Source organism: Schizophyllum commune, assembly GCF_000143185.2.
Source record: "Schizophyllum commune H4-8 unplaced genomic scaffold SCHCOscaffold_15, whole genome shotgun sequence".
NCBI lineage: Eukaryota > Fungi > Basidiomycota > Agaricomycetes > Agaricales > Schizophyllaceae > Schizophyllum > Schizophyllum commune.
The window spans coordinates 313345-335701 of record NW_026089552.1 but is presented as its reverse complement, the minus strand read 5'-3'; the positions used below and the strand labels follow the sequence as shown (position 1 = coordinate 335701).

Sequence of the window (22357 nt, the reverse complement as noted above, 5' to 3'; positions counted from 1 at the left end):
ATTCGAGAAGATATCGCACGTTCTGCTTGCGTTCTTCGACCTTCCGAGACTTCCTCAGCGTCGCGACCAATTGTAGCGCGCCCTTCTGTTTGACGCAGATTCTTCTCCCTTCTGCCTGACGCTGACGCCTTTCCTGGGACGGTTTGCAATCCAAACACCAGGAAGCCCGGAAGCTCCACGATCGATGAGAGGCCAAGTCAAGTTGTCCGATTGCTCGCTCATGCTTGGAAGAACTCGCCAAGGGTTCGCGTTATTACCTTACAAGGTTCGAAGGTCGAAATAACTGCAACGTGCCCGTCCTTGCAAGCTACAACTCCCAGCAAAGTACGAAAGCATCCATCGATGAGAGGCGCTGCGTCTAGTCTTCGATCAATCGTCGCTCATCCTTTGGATTATCGTCAGTATATTCGGTATGTACCGCATCGTGGATGTGGCTTCTAGCTAAACTAACCCTGATTGTAGCCAGGCTTTTCGAATGGGGGCGTCACAATGACGGCTGGCCCGCTGAACTGACTTCACGCAAGTGATTCTCCTTCGCCCTGGAAGCTCTTGCCCGCGACGCTTCCAGTATTGTCGACTTTTTTCTCCTTGTCGTGACGTTTGGTTCGGCGCTTACCAGCTGACGCTAAGTCCCTCCCACGGGGCGCTTCGTATCTCGAGCAAAGGCATGTCAGAACGGCTCCTCATCGATGAAAGAACTTAGCAAGTCGTCTGATAGCTTGGGATAAGGACAGGTTCCTGTTTCCTGTGTACAAGGTTTGCACGTCGCGAACTGATCAGTGCGCGTCCCAAACTTATCAGTGCTCATCTATTAACGTTTTTTGACATTCACCCATCCCGCGCTTGCTTCGACATACGGAGCCGCAGCCTCGTTGAGCGCCGCAGGTCTGCTGGGTTGAACCTCACGTCCTAAATAGCGCTTCTCAAACCATGTATCGTCAACCTCGCAGCACCCAGGCGGCGGTCTAAGCTATACGGCGGGAGAGCATAATAACCCTTCTTCCCTCGCCCGTTCGTTCTCAGCAGACTCCGTCAGTGGCTCTGCCCTCACCCGCGTACTTGCTTTCCGTGCCCCGCTCCTTCTGCACCATGTCGAACCCTCGATGGCAGCTCGACGACTACCTCAAGATACCAGGGCCCACCCATGATTCCTTCTACTGTCGCCCAGGCGAAGCCCCCGAACCCGACGCTCGCAATGGCCCTAACAATCAGTTTGGCTACCCGCGCCCGGGGCCGCAGTCGCCAACAGCTGCTCAGGCCACTGCCGCGCACTACTTCGTCGAGGACCCGACGTGGGCCAACATCCTCGACCATGGCCAATTCCACGATATCGTCGTCGGCAGCGGCATGTGCGCTCTTGCGTACGTCGACGAGGCGCTCAAAAGGGACCCTAATCGCAAGATCCTCATTCTCGAGCGCGGAGGTGCGATTTTTCTCTTTTGGCCTAGTTACTGTACGTTGATGCAGACCCTTCGTAGGCTTCTGGCTCCCGGAGCACTTCCAGGTATGTGTCGCCCAGCCGAGAACTCGGTATTGTTGATTGATATCCTCCCAGAACTTGCCCTTACCGTTCAAGCTCGTGCTTGGAGGACCTTCTGAGACGTACCCTTGGCAGCTCACCACGGAGACTGTAAAGAGCCCAGCGAAGGTGAATCGACGTCGAGATCTGTGCCAACCTGCCTATTCATCTATCACAATAGTTCGTGCATGGTTCGTGTCCCTTCTTCGGGGGTCGCAGCACCTTTTGGTCTGCTTGGTGCCCTCGTCCCGTCCACAAGGACAAGGGGATCGACCTCATGCGCGATTTCCCTCAGTCCATGAAGGACACAGTGGACGCTCCTGGCTTTTGGAAGCGCTGCGAAGACCTCCTCCATGTCGAGTCCGCCAACCGCATCAACGACCCGTGCTTTGGCCAGGCACTTCAGCGCGAGATACAGAGCCGCCTCGACGATGGACTCCGCGACATTCCAACTGCGATCATGACGGAGCATGCACGACTCGCCGTCGGACGCAAGCGCGCTATGGCCAACAGTATCACCTTCGATAAGTTCTCCACCCCCGGGCCGCTGCTCGCCATCTACGAGCGCCAGCGCAAGCTCGCCGAGAAGGGCGAGGGCAGCCCGCTCATGATCGCGACGGACGTTGTCGTAGAGCGCTTCGAGCTCGACCCGCAGGACAAGTTCAACCGGCCGATCGTGCTGCAAACCTCGCGCGGCGCTCTGTGCTTCCCGGAGCGCGCCACGAACATCATCCTTGCCGCTGGCGCCTTCCCCAACACGACGATCCTTATGAACTCCATCGGCGACCGTCTCAAGGACCGCGCGGGCTCGCGTGTGTCGGGGCACTATATATCGCACATCACAGCGCGATTCCCTATGTCCCTGCTGGGCAACATCGATCACCTGGAGCATCTGGAGATTGCGGCACACTACCTAGCCGGGGAGGATGCTACGACGGGGCTGCAGTACCATGTCCAGATCACCGCGATCCACTCTCCCTACCCCGATGGTAGGGATGCGGAGGATGCGGCGCGGCTGTGCCCCGACTATGCGGCGGCAGCTACGGCTGAGCAACTTGCTGATTCGGAGAAACATATCCTTCTTGGTATAGTCCCTTGTCCATTTGTGTAATAACCACTGACCCTATATGTCTTCAGTGTGCGCGACGCTCGGCGAACTAGACGAAACGAATGCGTCTTCGTGGATGCAGCATAACCCGTCGATCTCAGACGTGACGACAAATGTCCGCCTGCAGGTCCTCCCCAACACGAGGACCGAGTCTTGTACAAGGGTTATGGAGGAGGCGACGTGGGTGTCATCCATCTCTCCTCATACTTCGCGCACTCAATTTCCCACTAGGTATGAGGCAATCGCAGTCATGGCAGGGGGTCATGAAGGCGATGTCGAATATTGGCACGATGCGTACGAGGACAAAGGCCCCATCGAGAACGGGCAGTCCTCCACGCCTGGTCAAAGCGGCGCAGGATGGAGGAAGGAGCGTCCCCCCGCAAAATCAGTGCGCGTTCCGGGACTCGTGCACGAGACTTCGACGCTCTACATGAGCGACAACCTCGACGGCGACCCGCATGCCTCCGTCGACAGCTTGTACCGTCCGCGCAACTGCGATAATGTCTATGTCACGGGTGGTGCCCTCTTCCCTACATCGGGGTCATGGAACCGTGAGCATTTTGGCTTATGCTGGGTTCAATTCATTGACGATTCGTTCTTCAGCGACTTTGACAATGTGCGGCTTTGCCCAAGACTTAGCGAGAAAGCTCGCACGACGGTCCAATCAACCACCGGGGCCAGTTATTCCATGGCCATAGGAACAGCGGCAAAGAGTCCCAGGATGGTGATGATTTTGAACTTGCTGAGTCTGACAAAGAACGGTCCCCAGACGACGATGCATGCGTAACTCTACATTTCTCTTTTGTTTACAGTCTTACATCCTCTGTAAATTTCGCTCCTAAACAGGCCGTAAATGTTCAGATATGCACTACCAATCCCGGTTCTGTCGTGAACTCCTTGACTACCTGCCCGTCGGCCACCACACGAACATCCCTGGGCCTTGCATGATCTGATGCCCTGAAAGTCGCGCCGTCGAGTTTCCCATTGGTCCACAAGAAGTCTACTGATAAACCGCTACGCAAGCGCGCGCCCTTGATGGACCCACTGGCCGCCCATTGCTGGGGTAGAGCAGGCAGCAGCGTTACGACCAGCGCCTCCTCATACGACGCTGTATCGGGAGCTTGAATGAGTGCGTTCAGGACTGCGGCGGGATGTCCCAGATTGGCGTCGATCTGGAAGATGGGGTCGTCCTCGCCGGGGTTGTAGACGCTGAAGAGGTTCTCGGCGAAGTTGGTAGCGATGGCGTACTGCGCATGCATAGTCAGCACGGGCATCACTTGCTCCATAATTTTGCTCACCGTCAACTCGTGATAGAACTGGCTCGCATCCCCTAGCTGTGCCCACGCCGCCGCGCGCCACATCTTCTCCCAACCGGCGTCGCCGTCGGGGCCGGTGCCGTTGCCGCGGTGGGTGAGGCTGATGGTGGTAGCGTTCAGTACCTGCTCCTTCGTGTACGACGCGTTAGAGGATGGGTTCGTCTGCAGGCTCTCGTTGTACGAGCTCAGAGCATAGCCCGGATACAGCCCAATGAGGTGCGAGAGATGGCGATGGGTGTCGTCCGGATCGTCCATGTCGACTTTCCACTCTATAGCGGCGTTGTGAGTTTCGTCAGAGCAGAGTAAGAGAATTCTCTCTTCGCACCTTGAAGCTGACCCCAGGATCCTATATGGATCCCCTTGTCCATCTTGTCGCGAGCAGTCCGAATTGCTGAAAGGGAATCAGGATCATTAACATAGTCTGCGCGCGAAGTGGACCCCACGTACTGGTCAGGAAGTCAGTGTCACTATCTCCTGACGCCTCGAAGCCCTTGTCAACCGCATTGAACAGCTGCCATATGAGCTGTTGTGCGTGCGCGCAGCCTAACGGCCGTTGTGAGTATATTCTTAATCCCTGTTGCTGAACATGCACCTACCTAGCGTAACCGGCTTCTGCTCTGGTGAGTTGCAGGGCGCAACGACCAACGAGGTGTCATTGAAGCGTTGATCTTCGATGAGCTTGTGAAGATGGAATTGGGCAACGCCCTGGATGGGATACATCGATATTTAGATCACAGGGACTTGTTCGGAGTAAGTGCGTACCTTGAGCAAGGGGTATCCCTGCGCCTTCCACCAGTCAACGTCGTTCGTGTAGTCGAAGTGGTCCCAGACGTGAAGCATCTGGGCGTTCGAGGGTCAGTATGGATGGACGACAGTCGGATCGATAATTGACCAGACCATCCAAGCGTTGGCCTCTGCACGAAGGGGGTGTCAGCGAGCCGCAGAAAACGTATCAGACTGCAACATCGTACCTGGGTAATTCGCCCACTGCGGGTCGCCGAGCTTCATGCCCGTATGGCCGAATATCTGCGACGAGCTCCATCATCGTGAACGCCTCGATGCGCAGCGAGATAACCTACGTTCATCTCGTTGTGCGTCGTCCATCCCTCGTTTATGTTGTACAAGTTCTGCGCCGTCTGCGTACCACGGGGGACCCAGGTTTTCTACGCAATGCGTCAATCATCACTCCAATGTACTTCTGGACGGAGGAAGCGAACCTCCATGTAGTCGAACATCGACTGGGAGACGTCCAGCCCCGACAGCTCCGCGCACCATAGGTTCATCTGGATGTTTATATTGGCATCTGGTGATTTCATGAGCGCTAGCAGCCAAGCGAAGGTGAATGGCACGCACGATAATCTGTAAGGGAGGTAAGTCTCTCATTGCAGTTGACGCACATCGACGGAGGACTAACCTGCACTCCACGCGCTCGCGTAGCTCTGTGCCCACTTTCCCTGGAGGTTCGCCGGCAAGGTGCCCCTCGCGCTACTCCACAACAGGTATCTCCCGAAGTTGAACAACAACCACTCCAAGTACGGATTACCCGCATCCGTCTGATAGGCGTCTAACAGCGCGCCAGTGGTCTGGTCCGGTTGAGCAGTCTGCCCAAGGTTAAGCGAGAATGAATTGAGGGTGGATGCGACGTCGTCTAGATGGGCTGCGAGTAGATCGCTGACGCTCGTGTCTTGCAGCGAGGATATACGCGAGAGGAGCACGTCGTGCGGATCGTCGCCGCGGAAGGAGAAATCGTGCGCCTCATCACCAGCATCCATCGAGTACTCAGTATCGCCGACCCAGATGACAGCGAGCTCCGGCCCAGACGCCGAGAGCGTCGCATTGACAGTCGCGACACTCATGTCGTAGGGATCCGCGGGCGAGCAGGAGACGGTGGACTGCGCGGAAGGCAGGACGCGGAAGAGGATCTCGTAGAGCATGCCGGGGGTGCCCGCATAGCCACGAACTTGAAGCGTGGTGTCGTCAAGGCAGGTCACGTTCGGCGGAGGCAGGTCGGTCTCGGGAGCGACGGAGTACGCGTAGGTGAGATTTTGCGGCACGGAGGATGAGGTTTGTTGCACGCATGCTTGGGCGGGGTGCGAGCAGAATGTCGTCCTGTGAGGGTCGCGACTCTATTTCAGAGGAACGTAAAGGTCGCACGAACTACAGTACTGACCTATTGAGCTGTACGTCGCCTTGAGTCCATGTAGCTTGTGCGACGGCTTGGTCGAGGTCGAGCCAACGCGCATAGCCACTGACTTCGCCTGTGTTGTTCAAGGTCGTAAAAAGGTAGCCAGCGCCAGCATAGGCACCTATAAAGGCATCAATATCCCTAGGGATCGGGAGGAAAGTGAGCGCGTTACCATAATTGGCTTGTTGGTCCACCATGAAGGCATTTAGACCTGCGATTCATGTAAGCGATGACAAGTCACGAGAAATTCCGCTGTACGTACCATCGGACGCGACAGTCCCAGATGTACTCGCGAATATCTCGCTTCGTACATTCTCCATAGCCGCCTTCGTCGCCTCCCGGTCTGAAGGTAGCTTGTTGCCGCCATTGTATGACTTCGTACGTGTCGGTACCTTTTATCGGAATACGAACGAGGGCAGCTTACCGAGTTCTGAAAGGGGCCGCCAGACCACAGTGACTCCAAGTTGAGCTGCGTCGTCTCCACGGTCGTGCCACCCGGCGTCATAGCTATATAAAGGCGTCAATCAGTGCTCAAGGATGGCCTAATCAAGAAGCAAAAGGCACTGATGAAACGAACCTGCCAAATATCCATTCCCAACCGGGAGGAAATCCCTGCCCCAGAACACGCCAGGCGCATCATACCACAGCCCATTTCCAGATTCCGGAAAGCCATTCGGGGCGGCACGAATACTCTGCGTCGCCGCCAGAGTCTGCGCGATGTACAACAGCGCGCGTCGAGTCCACATTGCGACGAACTCGCCTAGACGTCGTGTAAGGCCTATACGCTCAGTGAGGTCACCAAGGTTGGAGAGACCACTAAGGCTGGAGAGACCACTAAGATCAAAGGGGCTATTGGACGGCAAAACGCCGCCCGCGCCGAAGGGCGCATCCGCTTTTATAGACGGCAAGATAGGCGGGCTTCTGCGAACGTAAGGAGCGCCCTGTTACCACCTGACCGAGAAACGCACGTCGGCGAGGTCCGGGCCTGAAAGGTGGGCTTCGAAACAGGTGGAACGGTGCAGGTGACTGAGAGCGGACGCGGATGAGTGCTGGGAGTGCTTGACCATACGCGGGCAGGTGCCGAATGGAGGGAGAGAGCACGCCGTGGACGGTGGGTAACGGTGCGGAGGGGAGCTTAACAGAGGGGCCGGCCCGCAGCAGCCTCCCGGGCCACATGTCATGTCATGTCACGCGGCGGAGCGTTACGCTCGCCGAGACATAGCCAGGGCGTTCAGAATTGCAAGGGAGGGGAAAGTGCCCAAAGGAGGGGAAAGTACCCAAAGGAGGAGAAAGTACCCAAAGGAGGGCACAGTACTATGCGGAAGCTGGAAAAGCGGAGACTGAAGCGGTCAGAGAAGGACGTTCGCACGACGGTCGATTGCGTGAGAGGCATGCCATTCATCTACTCTACATCGTGAGGTTCTCATTAAGCCATCCCCTTGACGATGTCCGTCGAGTTTACGGCGAAGCCGTGCTCTGATGAATGGAGTCAGTCAATAAAACACGCGAATTTGCAGCTTGACGTACTGTCAACATTGTACATCACCATGTCGTAGGCGTACTGCGGGCTGGAAGTCGCCGAGGCGTCCTGGACGATGATGGGATCCCATCCCTATGCGAGTGATTATCCAGGTGAGCAAGGGCATGACCGCAGCGATGAGTTGTTCAAGAAAAGGAACCACACTCACCTTGTAGTACGCATCGTTGAACGTCCCATATACACATTGGTCGATGTTCACGCCCGAGATGAACAGGGTTGAGATCATGTTCTCCTCGAGGTACTGCCCGGTAGGCGTCTGCGCGCCCCAGAGGCAGCTTTGGCGGTCTGAGATGAGGTAGACGTCAGTCGTCCAATTCGGTGAGAGGTGAAGCGAGGAAGCACGTGGACTTGGGACTTACTCTTATTGAAGTACAGATCCGTCCCAGCTTCGATTCCCTCCTGTGCCAACTCCCAAAGTGGATCGTAGGGCTAGTGTTGATGAGTCAGGAGCTACGATCAAGCGCACGAAAGCGTCGCGGTCGAGCGCCGTGGCTGATCACCTCGCAGTCACCTGCAAGAAAGCGAAGAACCACTCACCAGCGCGTTATACTCCTTCGGGACCAACTTCCGGCCCCAGTCCGTGCCATTGTACTCGCCCATCTCGGACCCGAAGCTCTGCTCGGGGTCCTTGTCCGTAGCGAAGCTGAACTTGTACGACGGCGGGATGAATTTCAAATCGTACTCCGTTAGGCCCCACTATACGGTTGAGATTAAGCATTGACCAACTGCAAGGTAAAACACGCGCAGAAGCAGTTTGCAATGCGCAAAGAAGTGGTTTGCGACACGCGCAGAAGCGGTCTGTAGCACGCGAAGAGACAGCCGTGAAGAGGTAGACGACCGCGAAGAGACAGACGACCGCGAAGAGACAGGACGCACCTGACACCAAATGACCTTCGCACCCGCAGCGCGAAAGGCCTTGACGGAGTCAATCGTCGGCTGGACGGCAGCCAGGCCGGCGGGGAAGTCGGTGTAGGCGGGGTTGAGGAAGAAGTCTGGCAAGATCCGAGTTAGGAATCGAAATGGGGGCGCGCCAACTTCAGATGCGTAGCGCCCCCAACTTCAGATGCGTACTCTGCATGTCCACAACGATAAGCGCGCTCTTCTCCGGGTTCACGGTGATCGTCTTCTTCCCGGCCTTGAGCGTCTTCGCATTAGTTGAATTACCGCGCGTGAGGTCGAAGGAGGTCGTGTCGGCGTCGTAGAGCCAGTAGTCTGACAGTAGAGGTCAATCGGCACGGGGTCGATGGACGATGGAAGCCATTGCCGCACTGTAGTACTCATCCCCAAACTTCGCCTCCGTCCCGTTGGTCTCCGCGCCAACCACTGGCACCACCGCCTCAACAACATCACGAGCGTCAAAGAACGAGGCCGCCGCCACGACAGACGCGAGAAGCAACTGGGATGCGAACATGCTGGCTATATCAGACGATACCGTTCGTCAGGAAGTCGGGTGTCGAAGGCGACCGTCGTCGACAAAGTCGCCAACAACCTGAACAAACCGCCGCCCGCTTTATATACACTTGAAGCCGCCGCTATCACACGAGGCCCAGCGCGGGAAACCGAATGCCGCTATCAGCGGCGGGCTGCTATCCGACCTGACCGGTACGCGGCGCGCCAGGGATCGGTCCAGGTGTCACTCGGGAGCAGCCCATCCATCGAGGCTCGGCAAGGGGTTTCTCAACCATGAAAAAGAGCTCAAAATCTTCTGGGAGGCCTTATCGCTCACGAGGATCCAGACATAGAGTACTCGAATGAAGCCAAAATCCGGGTTTGAGGACGGTCAATGCGAAGAATGACTACATGAGAGAGAGAGAGAGAAAGAGATGATCATGGTTAAGGGCAAAGAATGAACGAAAAAAAGGAACTAATTCGGTTCCGTGACCTTTCGGCAACTTCCGGTGCGAGACTTGTCACGTGGCTGAGAGTTGAACTTCTGGCAACTGCGAAAATACGAGAAAAAAGCTTACAGTGTACAGTCGAGGAGCCAATGTGAGTAAGTAGGTGTTGAAGTATCAGAGACACTCTAATGCTCCCATGAGCATGTAAAGTACGTGTGGAGACTTGATCTCTCGCTGCACGTCCTCCAAGGTCTGTTTTGTTGCCAGTCGCACGGCGCGTTCGAGGCACAGCTCGCGCTCTCGAGCGGCGAGATCCAAGGTCGCTTTTTCGTTGGGAGAGCGCGGTATCGTGCTCCTCTCCTGCGAGCATGGCAAAGGCGGTGAGGACGAAGGCGCCGCTTGTTGCGTCTGCGCTGATGCGGGCAAGGTGCCGGTGGTGAGCTGCATGAACAACGACGTTTCGTGCGCTCGAAGCTCGTCTAGATGATTCTTGATCTCTGCCAGCTCCTCCTCGAGTATTTCCCTCAGAGCGTGAGCATCGGGTTCAGCGCTCTCATCCGGACGCAGGCGCTTGCGAGGACGGCCATCCGAGGACTTCGTGCGCGCACGCTTCCGGCCGGGGTATTTGTTAGTCGATTCCTTGGGGTCTCGATGAAGCTGTTCCTCATGCTGCCCAGCGACGCCTGTTTTGTGGGCCGCATCACTCAGCAGCCTGTTCATTAGCTCCTGCTTGATATCGCCTGTGAGCTACATAAGCTGTCAGACATGAAGTCGCTCATGTTGGAGATACATCTTCACACCTTGGGTCTCTGGATTGGGTTTGCTGAAGCCCCATCATGGGTCGCGACCGCCGCCGACTCCTCGAAGACCTCTTGCGACTCCCTAGGAGCTAATCAGCATGCACATGCGCATTGACCGTAAATGATGAAGCACGCACTCGATAGCGTACAATAGCTTCTTCTCTAGCACCCTACGGCTCGGATACGGCGGCAAGTATAACGTACTGGAGCACGCGTGACTTGTCGGCAGCGATCCCGGATCACCACCGCGCTCTATGATGAACACATCGGGAGCCCGAGGCAAACGAGACCTCTCGTGCGGGCTTCCCAAGGGCACACGAGTTTTCCCAGTTACAAAAAACAGCAGCTTCTCCAGGCGCGTGACGTCCCAGCCCCGGACGCAGTCCCAGAACCAGGCAACAACGGAATCGTCGGGCGCGTAGCCGCGAATCTGCGTCCTCCGCTGCCACCCGGAGCTGTTTGGTCAGCGTCAGACCCGCGACGGGGAGGCAAGGTGCGCGACACACATCGTGATTTCCGGCAGCCCGCAGCTCAGCACGGCGAGTTCGCCTTCGGTAAACCGCCGAAGGAGATCGATAGGGACGAACTTTGAGAGATGGTACGTCAGACTTGCATGTTTAACCCACGAGCAGGGTGTGCGTACTCCCGTGAATCCGTCTCTAAAGGCGTCCAGCTCCTGTCGGACGCGACCGATCAATCGATGTCCTACGCGCGCGTCGACATACTCTTTCTTGTTGGCTTCCGTGACTGGGATCTGCGCGCCGCCAGGAATGAGCTCGACCACGCGCAGCCCAGTAGAAGTCTCCTCCTCGATACTGAACGTCTCGAAAAGTACGTCCGTGATGTTGTTCTCGCTATGCAGGCAAGGTCATCAATGAGTCAGTGTCGCGTGCAACTATTCGGGCGACGGCAGTCAACTCACAGCACCCAGCACAAAGACCGATACAGCTCGACATCCACTGCCTTCAAATCCAGTAACTCCGGCGGCCGCTTGACCAGCAGCTTGAAGAAGACGGGCGGGAGGGGCGCGTCGAGCAGCCGTTTGTAGAAGACGATAAGGCCGGCGCAACGCCCTGCGAATCGTATGTAGTCCAGATGCAGATGCGCTCCAGGCTGAGACGAGGACTCCGCGTCTGACGAACCTCCCGCCGCTCCGGACAGGCTGTTCGCGTCAGGCGAGTCGCCCACCGGCGCGAGTTCCAGTGTCGCATTCCCGGGCGAAGCGCGCGCAAAGACACCGAGCTCTGGGCGCACAATGCCGCGCTGGAGCTCGTGCAGCCAGTACCTGCCGATTTCATCAGTATGTGGTAGCCTGCAATGGTCAAGGGTCGTGCAATGACCAGCAAACAGTCTACAATTTGAAACAGCAGACTCACCCGAACTTCGCATGCCCCCCACTCCCGTCGAGCTCGACATGGATGTATCTCCTGAGCTCTTCGTTAGAGAACCGCTGGAAGATCCCGTATGTATCGTGCAGGATGTGCGACAGGCGCAGGGAGATGTAGCAGTCGCCGCGCGAGGTGTGCATGCGCGAGTCGGCGCGCATGGCCGCGATTTTGCGCTGTGTGACGGACAGGGCTTCGTTGCGGTCGGGTGCGGCTGGCGTTGTATTGCGCTCAGGCAGAGGTTGGTCGTTACGACCGGATGCGATCGAGGCTGCAGCACGGTCGGGCACGGACGCCTGGCGTGCAACACAATTAAGGCTCTGCACATGCTCCTTCATGCCAAGACTACGGACTTCTGTACGGGTCTTCGACACTGACGCTGGCCCATAGGCGATGTCGACCGCTGGGCGAGCAGGCAGCGAGGCGGCTGGCGGTGATTCTTTGTGGGCGCCAGCCAAATTCTGATAGAGTGGTACCTCGTTATCATTGGCAAAACTAAGCAGGAAGTTCAGTCAAGAAGCATACCATGAATAGGGTGTCAATTGACTCACTGGGGGCAGACGCGCATCTCGTATCTATGCGAACGGGTAAGCTCAAGACAGGGTCGGGGTAAGCGCAAAAGGAGGATCGGGTATTTGCGCAACAATGAAAACATGAACCGGATATATATTAGATGCCAAATGCGAGGATACTCACATGCCTAGCAATTTCCTGAGATCAACCGACTTTGCGCTGTGGTATACTGTATGAAATGCAGTGTTGATCGCTAGGGCGAGCTCCTGTCAAGACTATGAGTGAACCGACACGCCAGTGGACTTCAGTCTAAGCGGGAGGTCTTCCGTCCAAGCGGGCGGACTGTCGTTGAAGCGAAAAACTGGTTCTTACCGAGTAAGCGTCCTGGGTATACCAGCAAAAAGTGACGCTGCCCCCGTCAATATCGGTCATCTGCACATCTCTCAATATAGGGTGTGGGAGCTGCAGGGCATCGAGGTCGCGGCAGAGGTCGGCGTAGTTGTCGAAGGCGCTTTTCTGCGCGAGGCGTGTGGCCCTATCGCGCTCGTAGAAGATCGTCGCCGTGTATCTCAGGCACCCTCTTTTCTCGATGGGCAAGATGGGCGGCCGCGCCGGGAGGGCGAGAGACCGCGTTGGGCCGGCGAGGGGCCGCACTGGAAGGCGTGTTGGCGGCAGTTGTGAAGGTGTCTGGGGGTTTGGTTAGTGAAGAGTGTTTTTGAATTGACTGATGCGGCATTACACCGTTGTTGTGCACTAACCTGTTCTTGCTTGATATCGCGGCTGGAGCTCCCGATCTTGGAAGGCTTGACCTTGACCTGGGGTGACGCCAGCTGAGCGCCCCCTGCCACTTTGGTCTTCAGCCTCGAGCGGTCCTTCTTAGGGAGCTGCGACTCGGAAACCTCCCTCGAGTGATGATTAGGCGTGTCGGTCAACAGGGGCCTCCTATCTCACCCATGATGCACCCGCATTTCGCGTCTATGGCAGCAATGAGGTTGGAGTACAGCTGAGTAGATCTCATAAGTACATACATTCCAAGATTGCGCCGCAGCTTGACATATTCAGCGGTTTCGTAAAGCATGTTGAAGGCGTTCTCGACCATGCTCGAGGTCATCTACCAGTCACCGCTAGCGTCAACCCGCAATGAGGGTGAAGAAGGTGCCGGCATACCGTGTTGCTGCCTTCCGTGTACCAGCACAACTCAATACTGTCTTTGGAAGTATCGGGAGTACCCAAATTGTGCACCGAGGGATGCGGGAGTCGCAGCTTGTCGAAGCTCTTGCAAATCTGGTACCTCATATCGGCGGGGTCCAGGTTGAACAGTTCCTGCGCTCTTGCATGCTCGTAGACGAGCGTAGCTGTATACTTGATGTAAGCGTCGCCATTTTCGGCGGCCATTGTGCATCAGAGTTGTGGACCGGTTCTCAGGAAGAAGTTGAATGATTGAGCGAATGAATGAGAGCGCTCGGCTTTGATTGCCGGCGTGGGAATGTGCGACAATCAAGACAGGGGTTCCAGCTCTCACGGTTCCACTTCATCTGCACACGCGCTTGACTTGCGCACGACCCCGTCGCCGCTATAACAGAGCAATCTGGAGATTCCCAGGACCACTGTTGCTTTTGATTATGTCATGCATTCCAAAGCCCCCATGAGCATATAAACTACGTGTGGTGACTGTATCTCACGTCGCACATCCGCCAAACTCTGTTCCGCCGCAAGACGCGCTGCACGTTCCAAGCATAGTTGCTGTTCCTGCTCATGCAGCGCCTCCATGACTTTCTGCCGCGGACTTTGTATGCTTTCTCCCTTCCATAATGTATCCGACGCCCGTGGCGAAGGACTTCGTGTGGGTGGAGATGACGGCAAGGTAGCGGCAGTAAGCTGCATGAAAAGCGAGGTCTCGCGCGCACGGAGGTCCTCGAGGTGGGCCTTCGTCTCCGATAGCTCCTCTTCCAGCACGTCCATAGTGGCCTTCGCATCGAGCGTCAAGTTATCACCTACGCGCATCCGCTTGAGAGTCGGCTCGACCACGTTCCCCATCGAATCATAGCGCGGACGTTTGCCGATGACCGTCGCGGGGACGTGTTCGTCCACGAGCATAGCATCCGAGGACGACGACCCCACATCGAGCGCCCGGATTCTTCGATCGTCGACGGTCGGCGCTTGAACCTGAGTGCCGGCTTTGCTGGGAGCGGACGGAGCAGCGCTATTCACACCGACCAAGACGCCCTGGATAGCCTTCTGAGCAGCGTCGCTCAATAGCCTGTCCATCAGCTCGCGCCGGATATCCGCTTGCGACTGCAGAGGCGTAAATAAACATGTGTCAGGAAGCATCCAGTCGCTTACCACCGCCGAATGCCCATGCGCCTCCCATGCCGATAGACTCTGAGGCCCCGGCAGTGGCGGTGCAGCACCTGGCTTTAGCGCCTCTTGTGACTCCCTGGAGAGCGATATGGTCAGTGCCGGAGCGTACCCACAACCAACGCGCACACTCACTCGATAGCATACACCAACTTCCTCTCCAGCGTCGCGCGATCCGGATATGGGGGCAGATGCAGGGTGCTCGCACATGCATGACTGCTCGGCAAGGGCCAAGCATGACCGCCTTGCAACCCGTCCGCGATCCCGCCCGGCACCTCCGCCCGCTCAACGATGAACATCTCCGGGCCCGTGCTATACCGACTGCGCTCGAAGCCTCCTACCTGCACGCGTGGGCTGCCAGTCACGAAGAACAACAGCTTCGCTTGCTGCGCCTCGCTGAGCCCGCGGACGACGTCCCAAAACCAGCCGATGACGTGGTCGGTTGGGGAGTAGCCGATGTACTCGGTCTTTTGCTCCCAGGTGGTTCTGTGAAAGGGCACGTCAGTGGCGGAAGATGATCTGTAAGGTAGGGGAAGGGGACAACGAGAGGAAGATACACGCACATGTTCACAGTCGACTTCCCGCAGAAGACCACGCTCAGTTCGTCGTCGGAGAAGCGTTGGAGGAGATCCGTAGGAACGAACTGTAGGGATCGATTCAGCAACATTTCGTTCGATACACCCGAACGACATTCTCTCCAGCACGCCAGGATGAGGTTCGGTCCGGAGAGAAGGCACCCACCCCAGTCAGTCCGTCCCGAAATGCCATCACTTCCCCCATGACGCGCCCGAAGAGCCGATGCTGCACGCGCGCGTCGACATACGCTTCCTTGTTTGCCTCCGTCACCGCGATGCGCTCCCCGCCCGAGCACAACTCGACTGTGCGCATCGTGCCCCGCGTCTCTTCCCGGACCGCGAAGGTCTCGAACAAGACGCCCGTGATGTCGTTCTCTCTGTGAGCATGCAGTCAGCAACATAACCTCTCCGCGCCTACTCTCTCCGCGCCCTCCTCACTCTGCGCCCTGCTCTCTTTCTGCGTCCACGCGGGTCATCTAAATACAACAAGAAACTCACAACATCCACCGCAACGCGCGATACAGCTCCGCATCCACCGCCTCCAGATCCTCCAGGCCCGGCCTTCTCCCCATCAGCGTCTTGAAGAACGCCGGCGCGAGCGCGGCGTCCAAGACGCGCTTGTACATGATGAGGATCCCCACGCACCGCCCGGCGAAGCGGGCGATGTCGAGGGAAGGGCGCAGCGAGCTCGAGAGGTGGGGGTTCATCTCGAGGATGGCATTTCCCGGCGAGGCTGGCGCAAAGGGCCCACAGTCTGCGCGCACGAGGTCGCGGGAAATCGATGTGAGCCATTGGCTGGGTGAGTGTCAGCTGGGTCAATTGAGATCAAGGCAAAGAGGGGAACGGGTTGAATCGAAGACGGATATTGTGGGGAATGAAGCAAAGGGTCGGACGCTCACCCGAATGCCCAGCTGCCGCTCTTGCCATCGAAGGTGATGCGGAGGTATTTCTTGAGGTCGTCGTCGGAGTAGCGCTCGAAGAAGGCGTAGGTGTCCTCGAAAACGCGCGTGCCGCGGATGGTGAGTGTGGAGTACCCTTCGACGCGGACCATGCGCGGGTCTTTGCGGAGAAGATTGAGTTTGTAGTAGATATTGTCGAGGAAGGGGTCGACGTCGGATGCGGTGGGCATGTGCTACGGTTATCGTGAGTACCGCGGCAAGATGGAGCAAGGCATTACGAAGGTAGACAGAGACGAAGGAACCCACCTCTGCATATAAGCTTCCCTGGGATTGACGGCGTGGAGTGGCTGGATTTCGCAAGTCGTCATTGCCGTAGGAAGACCTCAGTCCGGATCCCGAGCCAGAAGGTTCACCATGGTAATCCGTCCGCTGTGGTGCAGATGCCTTGGATTTGTTGACCAGCCTGTTAAAATCACTCCTGGGCAGCTCGTATTCCGACACTTCTCTACGCAAGGTGATCAACGAAGGCTAGCGTGGGGGAGGAACCCGCTTACTCTTCGTCCACGAGCATGTCTTCTCTGCAAGAAATGTCAGAGAACGCGGCGACATAGTCAGAGCGATGGGACGTGGAAGACGTGGCACAGTTTGGTCAGCGTACGATCGACAAACACTTACATCCCCCACGACTTCCGTATCTCTCTGTTTTCCGGTAATTTGTAGAACTTGATGAGCGCGTTATGAACCTGTCTTCCAAGTATCTTGCCCTCGCTCTCAGCAACGCGCGCCAGAGTCGACGGCCAGAAAGACGCACCGTGTACTTGCTTTGCGTGTACCACCATACCGTGATGCTGCCCCGGCGAACGTTGGGTTGCTCCATATTCTGCCCGGATGGATATGGGAGCCTTAAGAGCTCGAACGCCTTGCAGAGCTCGCCATGCAGGTCGGAGGCGCGCTTGTTGGGCAGCTGCGCGGCTTTTTCTCGATCGAAGACGACCGTGACAACGTACTTGACGAAGCTGCGCCCTCCGTCACGCGGGAGAGAATGAGGACCGGGTTCTACCTTGAGCGGCCTGTTCTCGGGTGGACGGTCATTCTGGAGCCGTGTCGTGAATTAGTTTGTGCGGATCGCACGAATGGAGCAGAAACGCAAAAGTCTCCTGGCATCCCACGCACATGGTCTTTGGGCGCAGTCGGCTTCTTGAACTTCGGTGGTGGAGCCGTGCTCGCCGTCTTTGCCGTCATTCTGGACCGGTCCTTTTGAGGCAGCTCAGATTCTGAGATAGTCCTTCGAGACACTGGTCGGTCATGGCCGAGGATCCACCTGTGAATATGATGGAATTCACCTTTGGCGCACGCGCATCTCGCGTCTGCGATCCGACCAGTTAAGAAGGGCAATACCTCTGAGATCGCGCCCCACTCACATTTTGAAGATCTCTCGTAAAGTAATGAATTGCGGTGTATCGTATTCCGTCTCAAATGCTCGCGTCACCATCATGGAAAGGGTCTGTGGAAACGCTGAGCGGGCCCTTTGTGAGAACAAAGGGTACCAACCGTGTTCTCGCTTTCGGTGTAGAAGTACATCTTGATTCTGTCCTTTTCTGGTTCTGGATCGCATAGATTATGCCATGACGGGTGTGGTAGCCTCAGTTTGTCGAAACTCTTGCAGATTTCGTTCCGCAACTCGGACTTGTCCAATGCGAACAGTTCCTTCGCCCGCTCATGCTCGTAGACGATCGTGGCGGAGTACTTAATGAAACTCCCAGGCGCCATCGCGTCGACGACCGAGTGAGAGTGGGAAGCAAGAGCAGATGTGGCTGCGTATGGGCCGGATGAATGTGACAGTAGGAAGATACAATGAGCTCGTCTTTTGATCGCCGGCGTGCGAGAATGTGATGGGAGTGGGAAAGGGACTAATTCCCACGCCCCAACTTCAACTGTAACCGTCACGTCTCTAGCGCGTGGTCGGGGTTCTACTCGTAAATCTCTTCTACATGACTTTCAGCAGGATGATGGGTATAGCATTCCTTCGTATACCTTTCTTCCTTCGGTGTCCGCCAATTCTTCCGCCCAGTGGCGTTCCCCATTGAAAAACTTGGCACCGCTCGAGTCGACCGCATGATCATCGCTCGGCAGTGCCATCCACGATACATCTTCTTTCTCCGGGCCGCCCGCCTACCCAGGACCGACGTCTTTCTCCCCCACCATGTCCCTCCAAGTCATCGATCCCCTCACCTACGCCGTCCTCGGCCCCAACGCGACCTTCCGCCCCGATGCCTTCTCCACCCCCTTCTTCAACCCCACCAACGCGACGCCGCCGTGCATCCAGGTCTTCGACGACGCGTTCTACGATATCCTCGGGGACTCTCCTCTCCTTGCCCTGGTCGCCGAATCCAATCTGACGACGGAGGCAGGAGTGCCCAAGGCCCTCGCGCACGAGGCGCCGGTGTGGATTGCCGCGACGGACGAGGTGTTCTTCGCGAGCGCGGCGGGTGAGGAGGGCGAGGACGAGGACGGCTGGCCGCGGAACAACCGCGTTAGCAAGATCAGCATGCAGGACGTCGAGCGTGCAGCGGGCGCCGGGATCGCGGATGCGGAGATCGTTGATGTGAGTTACAGGCTTGGGCGGCGTCGCAGGAATCGAGCGCAGAAAACTCGAATGAGACCGGCGTTGAGGTGTCCTCTGGGCCGGCGGGTGCTATAGCCCGTGTGAGCGCCTCTCCACAGACTGCTGGCGAAGTCGAACCCCCACGTGATTGGACGTGACCGTGCCGGAGACCTTGTTTGGCGCCCTAGCTCGCATGCCTTTTCTCCTACTTACCTGAGCTGACCTCCCTCCTCGAAGCTCCCCATCCCCGAAACCCTTCAGAACACCAATGGCGGCACCGGCCTCTACTTCGGTGACATCCTCCTCGCCACGTCGGGCCGAGGCGAGCTCCCGCCGTCGCTCGTCAGGGTGAACCCCGCATCGCCGTACAATACGACCGTTATCCTGGACAACTTCTTCGGTCGGCAATTCAACTCGTTGAACGATGTGAAGGTGCACCCGAAGACGGGGAAGATCTTGTTTACGGATGTTACGTGAGTGCGGCCCCGTTTCTTGCTTGGAGTTCGTCCTTGTAACTCACATCGAATTTTTAAACCAGATATGGGTACGCATGATTGGTCGCTCATACCCGATCTTCGCTGAAGGGCACGTTCGCGACTATTCAGCTTCCTCACCGGCTTCCGCCCCGAGCCGCAGATGCCAAACCAGGTGTACGTGCTCGACCCCGCGACGGGCAGCGTGCGCGTCATCGCCGACGGCTTCGTGCGCTGCAACGGGATCGCGCTGACGCCGGACGGGGAGACTGCCTATGTGTGAGTGCTGTGCGTACACCAAGGACACTGAACCAACGCAGGGACGAAGCACCGACACCGGCGCGGGCGGCGGGATATGGGGCACCAACTCGACGCTGCCGGCTACGATGTGAGTTGCTTTGGGCTTCCGTCCATCTCAGTTCCCTCTGGTGTTCTCGAATCTGAGCCGACTTAAAAAGCTACGCCTATGACGTCCATCCCCGGACGCACGCGCTCACCAACAGGCGTGTCTTCGCGTACACCGACGCGGGCATCGCGGACGGCATCCAGGTCGACGCGGACGGGAACGTGTACGCCGGGTGCGGCGATGGGACGCAGGTGTGGGATCAGGATGGGACGTGAGTGCGATTTGCTCGACTGTTTCGCTTATGTGGTCATATTGGCGCTCAATACTTTTCATTTATATTGCCTCGCTTCTCGCTCATGTTCCCTCACTTCTTATGATTCTAATTACCTTGCCACCCAGGCTCCTAGGCAAATTCTTCCTTGGCACGACGTCCGCCAACATGGCCTTCGCGGGCGACGGACGGCTCGTTATCCTCGCCGAGCAGAAGGTGTACTACGCAAAGATCGCGGCGCGGGCGGGGGTGGTGGAATATCCGCTGAAAGAGTAGGTCGGGCAAAGGACGCTTGAAGTCGTCGAGAAGGAATGGGGAGCCTGAGATTGTCGAGAATGGGGGCCTGATGGAGTCAATGGCAGGCGGAAAGGTAGACGGAAGGGGTAGAACGCGTGGATGTTGAATAGCAGCAGAATCAGTACGGTGGTATAGCGAGCAAAGAAATCAACGTAAGACGAGAACAATATGTGGCACCCATCCCCGGAGCGCTAACCTGGGAACATGCTTTGTGCAAAAGTGTTTCTCGGCAAGTGCCGCAGGCTCGGCATTTCCCGGGGATGGACCCACAAAGTCCTTCAATCACGCCAAATTCTGTGCGCCTTGCAATAAATTCAGCAGCAATATGATCAGTGTTCTTTACATATGCATGCTAGAGCTCTGGGTGCTTGCTCAGTACTCAGCGGCCTTAGAGCCTGGGTAGAGCCAATCATGCAGGACTTACCCCGGCTCTCCGGGCCGGTTTGCCGGGCGCGTGGAGGTCCCCGAAGGCGGCAGAAGGTGGCGTGGTCGGTGATCAAGGCGTGGCCATTGTTCTCTTCTCGTGCTTTCATCGTCTCTTGCTCGCTGGGCATCAGAGAAAGCTTAGGCCCTCACGAGGGGCGAATCGCGTTGAATAGTACGCAAAACCGTATCGGATAGCCCTCGCTATCGACACGGCATTGGCACGCAGAAGCTACCCCGGAGCGCGTCTTCAAAACACACGAGAAGCATGGGCGAAGTCGTGAACGTTTTGGTCGCATTTGCGGTCATTGTCGTTATCTTTAGATGGGCGACGAGTCCGGGTGCGTGCTGGGCTGCATAGCGCGTGTGATAGTCATTGACCTAGCTTGACATGCATCGTACTCATCACCCCATGCATTTGGACGCATGCCTCCTACGACGCCGGACACCCATAATACCAATCACATCTCATAGGAGGCGACGCGCCTACAGCCTCTGGCGGCGCCCCCTCCCCGCAAGCAGTCCTCGGCTTCAGGCCAAAGAACGTGACGCAGGGGATGGTCGACCAGGTCCTCGCCATGTTCCCTGACATGCCACCGTGCGTACTCCATCTCTCTTCTCCACCGCAACTGTCCTTCCCTCCATTTGCCGTCGTTCCTCGCCCCGGAGCCGCGGCACCAGCCCTTCGTTGGGCCCTGAAACCAACCTGCTTCGCCCATCCTCCCCGCTTCGCCCGTCCTTCCCTCTTCACACATACTTCCCTCGTCGCCCATTCTCTTCTCCTCCCATCCAAGCTTCCGCAATCTGACTCCACCCCAGAGACAACGTCCGCTTCGACCTCCTCCGCACGGGCTCCGTCCAGCTCACCACGAACAAGATCCTCGAGCGCGGTTTCCTCGATCCGGTGCGTGCTAGCATCCATCCACCGCTCTTCCCTTCCCTTCCGTTTTTCATGCCTCTCTCTCGGCCACACACATAAACTGAGCCTTCCCCTCCCAGCCCCCACAAGCCTACTACACCCTCTACCCGCGGCAGGATCAACCCGCCGCACCTTCCTCGACGACTGCAGCATCCACCACGACCGCGCGCGCGGCGCCGAAGAACCTGATCGCGCGCTATCATCTGGAGGAACGGTTGAAGAGGGATGCGGCGAGTGGTGAGTCTGTGGTAGACGAGTGGCGATAATTGTCTTCACGGCCTCCTGATCCCCTCCTGCATGCCTGTTCCCCTTCTTCACGCTTGTTCCCCTCCTTCACGCCCGTTCCCCTCCTTCACGCCCGTTCCCCTCCTTCCCGCTGCTCCTTCGCGTGCTCGACCTCCCCTTTCATAGCGATGTCCCTTGCACAAGGTCGATCGAAACACTGACCACCGAATTGCAGACCCCGCCCCGACCACTGCAGACCCCGGCGGGAAGGCGCCATGGGAGGAGTCGGCGGAGAAGCGCGAGGCGAGCCTAAGGGAGAGGAAGGCGCAGATGATTCTGGCCGCGAGGCAGTGAGTGTTGGTCGTCGTGTCGGCCCTTCGTCCTTTCCACTCGATTGTCGTTGTCGCATTGCTAACGAGTGCTCCAGACGACTGCTTGCCGCGCAGAAAGGGAAGACTGCGGAGGGAAAGACCGCTTGAGGCGGGGACCGGATCACAGAACTTTCGCCCATGCGATGCAGAAAATCTGTTCTTTGGTGAGGCGAAGATGGTCGTGAGGGGAAGATCCTACATAGGACGAGACAGACGCACACGGTGCTTGTTGATTCTGTAGAGAAATCTATTGCACGGATCCCCGAGGGTGCTCGAACGGAGATTTAGGCCTGCTTAGAGATCTTGAGGTGGTCATGTTACGTAGGCAAGTAATGATAGACCATTGGCGTATGACCATGGATTATGTAGTACGCTAGATAGGTTGAGGAAC

The 22357-nt window shown here is 57.3% G+C and overlaps 8 protein-coding genes across 8 annotated transcripts; 3 read left to right on the top strand and 5 right to left on the bottom strand.

Annotated features, from left to right (window-relative positions):
- Positions 1 to 974: 974 nt before the first annotated feature.
- Positions 975 to 3325, top strand: SCHCODRAFT_02753486 (FAD/NAD(P)-binding domain-containing protein; the record flags this gene model as incomplete). The annotated part of the gene is made up of 7 exons (XM_003026746.2): positions 975 to 1423; positions 1479 to 1504; positions 1556 to 1648; positions 1701 to 2604; positions 2657 to 2807; positions 2859 to 3178; positions 3231 to 3325. The coding sequence occupies exons 1-7, from the start codon at positions 1090 to 1092 to the stop codon at positions 3323 to 3325; spliced, it is 1923 nt and encodes a 640-aa protein (XP_003026792.1). The 5' UTR covers positions 975 to 1089.
- On the bottom strand, positions 3138 to 7241 carry SCHCODRAFT_02643891 (glycoside hydrolase family 95 protein). The gene is made up of 18 exons (XM_050346363.1): positions 7097 to 7241; positions 6706 to 7046; positions 6553 to 6635; positions 6391 to 6502; positions 6301 to 6339; positions 6114 to 6249; positions 5358 to 6052; positions 5161 to 5246; positions 5023 to 5106; positions 4915 to 4969; positions 4841 to 4857; positions 4706 to 4783; positions 4540 to 4648; positions 4391 to 4486; positions 4269 to 4334; positions 3926 to 4212; positions 3231 to 3874; positions 3138 to 3178 (listed from the first exon to the last, which is right to left on the bottom strand). Exons 2-17 carry the CDS (start codon positions 6872 to 6874, stop codon positions 3485 to 3487), a joined length of 2502 nt encoding a protein of 833 aa, XP_050197266.1. The 5' UTR covers positions 6875 to 7046; positions 7097 to 7241; the 3' UTR covers positions 3138 to 3178; positions 3231 to 3484.
- A 245-nt stretch (positions 7242 to 7486) lies between these two features.
- SCHCODRAFT_02643884 (Isochorismatase hydrolase) lies at positions 7487 to 9501 on the bottom strand. Its single transcript, XM_003026650.2, has 8 exons — positions 8938 to 9501; positions 8740 to 8880; positions 8545 to 8660; positions 8206 to 8364; positions 8028 to 8097; positions 7817 to 7953; positions 7656 to 7740; positions 7487 to 7604 (listed from the first exon to the last, which is right to left on the bottom strand). Exons 1-8 carry the CDS (start codon positions 9077 to 9079, stop codon positions 7555 to 7557), a joined length of 900 nt encoding a protein of 299 aa, XP_003026696.2. The 5' UTR covers positions 9080 to 9501; the 3' UTR covers positions 7487 to 7554.
- On the bottom strand, positions 9494 to 10419 carry SCHCODRAFT_01256286 (uncharacterized protein). The gene is made up of 2 exons (XM_050341329.1): positions 10307 to 10419; positions 9494 to 10253 (listed from the first exon to the last, which is right to left on the bottom strand). Exon 2 carries the CDS (start codon positions 10224 to 10226, stop codon positions 9681 to 9683), a length of 546 nt encoding a protein of 181 aa, XP_050197265.1. The 5' UTR covers positions 10227 to 10253; positions 10307 to 10419; the 3' UTR covers positions 9494 to 9680.
- SCHCODRAFT_01176478 (uncharacterized protein) lies at positions 10389 to 15844 on the bottom strand (the record flags this gene model as incomplete). The annotated part of the gene is made up of 4 exons (XM_003026649.2): positions 10389 to 10761; positions 10813 to 10892; positions 10950 to 11160; positions 15636 to 15844. The coding sequence occupies 4 exons, from the start codon at positions 15842 to 15844 to the stop codon at positions 10389 to 10391; spliced, it is 873 nt and encodes a 290-aa protein (XP_003026695.2).
- A 687-nt stretch (positions 15845 to 16531) lies between these two features.
- Positions 16532 to 17996, bottom strand: SCHCODRAFT_02119459 (uncharacterized protein). The gene is made up of 7 exons (XM_050341852.1): positions 17588 to 17996; positions 17458 to 17540; positions 17380 to 17403; positions 17210 to 17321; positions 16848 to 17129; positions 16591 to 16794; positions 16532 to 16541 (listed from the first exon to the last, which is right to left on the bottom strand). The coding sequence occupies exons 1-6, from the start codon at positions 17804 to 17806 to the stop codon at positions 16708 to 16710; spliced, it is 807 nt and encodes a 268-aa protein (XP_050197264.1). The 5' UTR covers positions 17807 to 17996; the 3' UTR covers positions 16532 to 16541; positions 16591 to 16707.
- A 14-nt stretch (positions 17997 to 18010) lies between these two features.
- On the top strand, positions 18011 to 20208 carry SCHCODRAFT_02643870 (calcium-dependent phosphotriesterase). Its single transcript, XM_050346362.1, has 7 exons — positions 18011 to 18641; positions 18879 to 19114; positions 19180 to 19185; positions 19247 to 19393; positions 19443 to 19502; positions 19573 to 19731; positions 19860 to 20208. The coding sequence occupies exons 1-7, from the start codon at positions 18240 to 18242 to the stop codon at positions 20005 to 20007; spliced, it is 1158 nt and encodes a 385-aa protein (XP_050197263.1). The 5' UTR covers positions 18011 to 18239; the 3' UTR covers positions 20008 to 20208.
- Positions 20209 to 20543: 335 nt separating this feature from the next.
- Positions 20544 to 22337, top strand: SCHCODRAFT_02643865 (uncharacterized protein). The gene is made up of 6 exons (XM_003026744.2): positions 20544 to 20792; positions 20926 to 21049; positions 21271 to 21355; positions 21451 to 21607; positions 21831 to 21945; positions 22023 to 22337. The coding sequence occupies exons 1-6, from the start codon at positions 20720 to 20722 to the stop codon at positions 22072 to 22074; spliced, it is 606 nt and encodes a 201-aa protein (XP_003026790.1). The 5' UTR covers positions 20544 to 20719; the 3' UTR covers positions 22075 to 22337.
- The last annotated feature ends 20 nt before the right edge of the window (positions 22338 to 22357 follow it).

Coding starts and splice junctions, on each gene's coding strand:
- SCHCODRAFT_01256286 (XM_050341329.1), bottom strand. CDS start 10,226: ATGAACAGGCTGCTGAGTGATGCGGCCCACAAAACAGGCGTCGCTGGG.
- SCHCODRAFT_02643870 (XM_050346362.1), top strand. CDS start 18,240: ATGTCCCTCCAAGTCATCGATCCCCTCACCTACGCCGTCCTCGGCCCC. Junction 18,642..18,878: donor CGGATGCGGAGATCGTTGAT/GTGAGTTACAGG, acceptor CCCTCCTCGAAG/CTCCCCATCCCCGAAACCCT. Junction 19,732..19,859: donor GTGTGGGATCAGGATGGGAC/GTGAGTGCGATT, acceptor CTTGCCACCCAG/GCTCCTAGGCAAATTCTTCC.
- SCHCODRAFT_02643891 (XM_050346363.1), bottom strand. CDS start 6,874: ATGTGGACTCGACGCGCGCTGTTGTACATCGCGCAGACTCTGGCGGCG. Junction 5,107..5,160: donor CGATGTTCGACTACATGGAG/GTTCGCTTCCTC, acceptor CGCATTGCGTAG/AAAACCTGGGTCCCCCGTGG. Junction 4,335..4,390: donor TGACACTGACTTCCTGACCA/GTACGTGGGGTC, acceptor ATTCCCTTTCAG/CAATTCGGACTGCTCGCGAC.
- SCHCODRAFT_02643865 (XM_003026744.2), top strand. CDS start 20,720: ATGGGCGAAGTCGTGAACGTTTTGGTCGCATTTGCGGTCATTGTCGTT. Junction 20,793..20,925: donor TAGATGGGCGACGAGTCCGG/GTGCGTGCTGGG, acceptor CACATCTCATAG/GAGGCGACGCGCCTACAGCC. Junction 21,050..21,270: donor ATGTTCCCTGACATGCCACC/GTGCGTACTCCA, acceptor ACTCCACCCCAG/AGACAACGTCCGCTTCGACC.
- SCHCODRAFT_02119459 (XM_050341852.1), bottom strand. CDS start 17,806: ATGGCGCCTGGGAGTTTCATTAAGTACTCCGCCACGATCGTCTACGAG. Junction 17,130..17,209: donor CGACTGCGCCCAAAGACCAT/GTGCGTGGGATG, acceptor ACACGGCTCCAG/AATGACCGTCCACCCGAGAA. Junction 16,795..16,847: donor ACACGCAAAGCAAGTACACG/GTGCGTCTTTCT, acceptor AGCGAGGGCAAG/ATACTTGGAAGACAGGTTCA.
- SCHCODRAFT_02643884 (XM_003026650.2), bottom strand. CDS start 9,079: ATGTTCGCATCCCAGTTGCTTCTCGCGTCTGTCGTGGCGGCGGCCTCG. Junction 8,365..8,544: donor CGAAGGTCATTTGGTGTCAG/GTGCGTCCTGTC, acceptor TCAACCGTATAG/TGGGGCCTAACGGAGTACGA. Junction 7,605..7,655: donor GGTGATGTACAATGTTGACA/GTACGTCAAGCT, acceptor TCCATTCATCAG/AGCACGGCTTCGCCGTAAAC.